Source organism: Drosophila santomea, chromosome 3R (genome assembly GCF_016746245.2).
Source record: "Drosophila santomea strain STO CAGO 1482 chromosome 3R, Prin_Dsan_1.1, whole genome shotgun sequence".
Classification (NCBI taxonomy): domain Eukaryota; kingdom Metazoa; phylum Arthropoda; class Insecta; order Diptera; family Drosophilidae; genus Drosophila; species Drosophila santomea.
The window spans coordinates 5,059,176-5,060,225 of record NC_053019.2 but is presented as its reverse complement, the minus strand read 5'-3'; the positions used below and the strand labels follow the sequence as shown (position 1 = coordinate 5,060,225).

Here is a 1,050-nt window from a genome sequence, read left to right as displayed (position 1 = left end):
GCATTATTGTCGGTCCCCGTTGCGTATACTTAATGCGCGAAATTATTTTACGCTCACTTACAAGTGTCACAATTTCAAGCTGTGTCCTCGTCGCTGCAAATGAGACCGCATAAATTTTGCAACCATGCAATGCCGCCTGCCACGCGCCACAAATGCAATAATTGCGCATTTTGCGATGCGACCCTGGCCAAATGTGTGACACTTGGCCATAAGAGGACTTAGCCTCTGGGCCACACACGCCATAATGCCATGGTAAATATTTGTCCTCGACATGCGGAGCACCAAATTGTAATTAAGCGAATATCGTTTCTGACACAAATACTCAGTGGCCCGCTGATATGTTGATATGCTTTGAGGCTGCCACACGGGCTTTCATTTATTAGGTTTCAATCAATCGATCGGTCCATACTTCTTGACTACTTGGTCTTGCAGCACTGATCCTTGGGCCCGTTTTTACACACGCACTTGCAGTCCTGATTGCAGGCACAATTGTCGCCGCACTTGGTGTCCTGGCACTTGCAGTCTGAGTATTAGGATTTATTTAATTAGTTTCCTTTCTTTTAGAACTTCAATTTAACTTACTAGTTCCGCAGCCTTTGCAAACCATTTTGACCGTTTATTTTGTTTTGATTTGGGAAAGTATCTAAATACTCTGACAGTTTGCGTCTACTCTGCGTCTTTTGTATATATAGGTCCAATCAGCAATGAAGTGCCGCGTGAAAATTTTTGCACTCTGTTCTGACTGATAAATGAAAACGTGCGCAAAGCCAACAAAATTACATGTTGCACCCAACTCAGGCCGGGTTAAGATCCCCTGCATTATCAGGCAAGCAGCTACAAAAGTGTGAAAAGATATCGAATGGGGCGTCATATCAGATACACTTAGAGAAAACTTGTCAGCTAAAACCAAAACAGCAATGCGATAGAAATGTAAGCATAACAAATTAAAGAATAAATTTACCTTATGTGCAGAATTGTTAGAATCTCCTTTTGAACTTATTTTACATATATATTAAATTTGAAATTGTTTAATTACAAAATAATAAATAT

The 1,050-nt window shown here is 40.5% G+C and overlaps 1 protein-coding gene across 1 annotated transcript; it reads right to left on the bottom strand.

The window, feature by feature from the left end:
• Positions 1-337: 337 nt before the first annotated feature.
• Positions 338-737, bottom strand: LOC120452188 (metallothionein-3). Its single transcript, XM_039636298.1, has 2 exons — positions 583-737; positions 338-523 (listed from the first exon to the last, which is right to left on the bottom strand). The coding sequence occupies exons 1-2, from the start codon at positions 605-607 to the stop codon at positions 417-419; spliced, it is 132 nt and encodes a 43-aa protein (XP_039492232.1). The 5' UTR covers positions 608-737; the 3' UTR covers positions 338-416.
• Between the last annotated feature and the right edge of the window lie 313 nt (positions 738-1,050).

Coding starts and splice junctions, on each gene's coding strand:
- LOC120452188 (XM_039636298.1), bottom strand. CDS start 607: ATGGTTTGCAAAGGCTGCGGAACTA. Junction 524..582: donor TTGCAAAGGCTGCGGAACTA/GTAAGTTAAATT, acceptor CCTAATACTCAG/ACTGCAAGTGCCAGGACACC.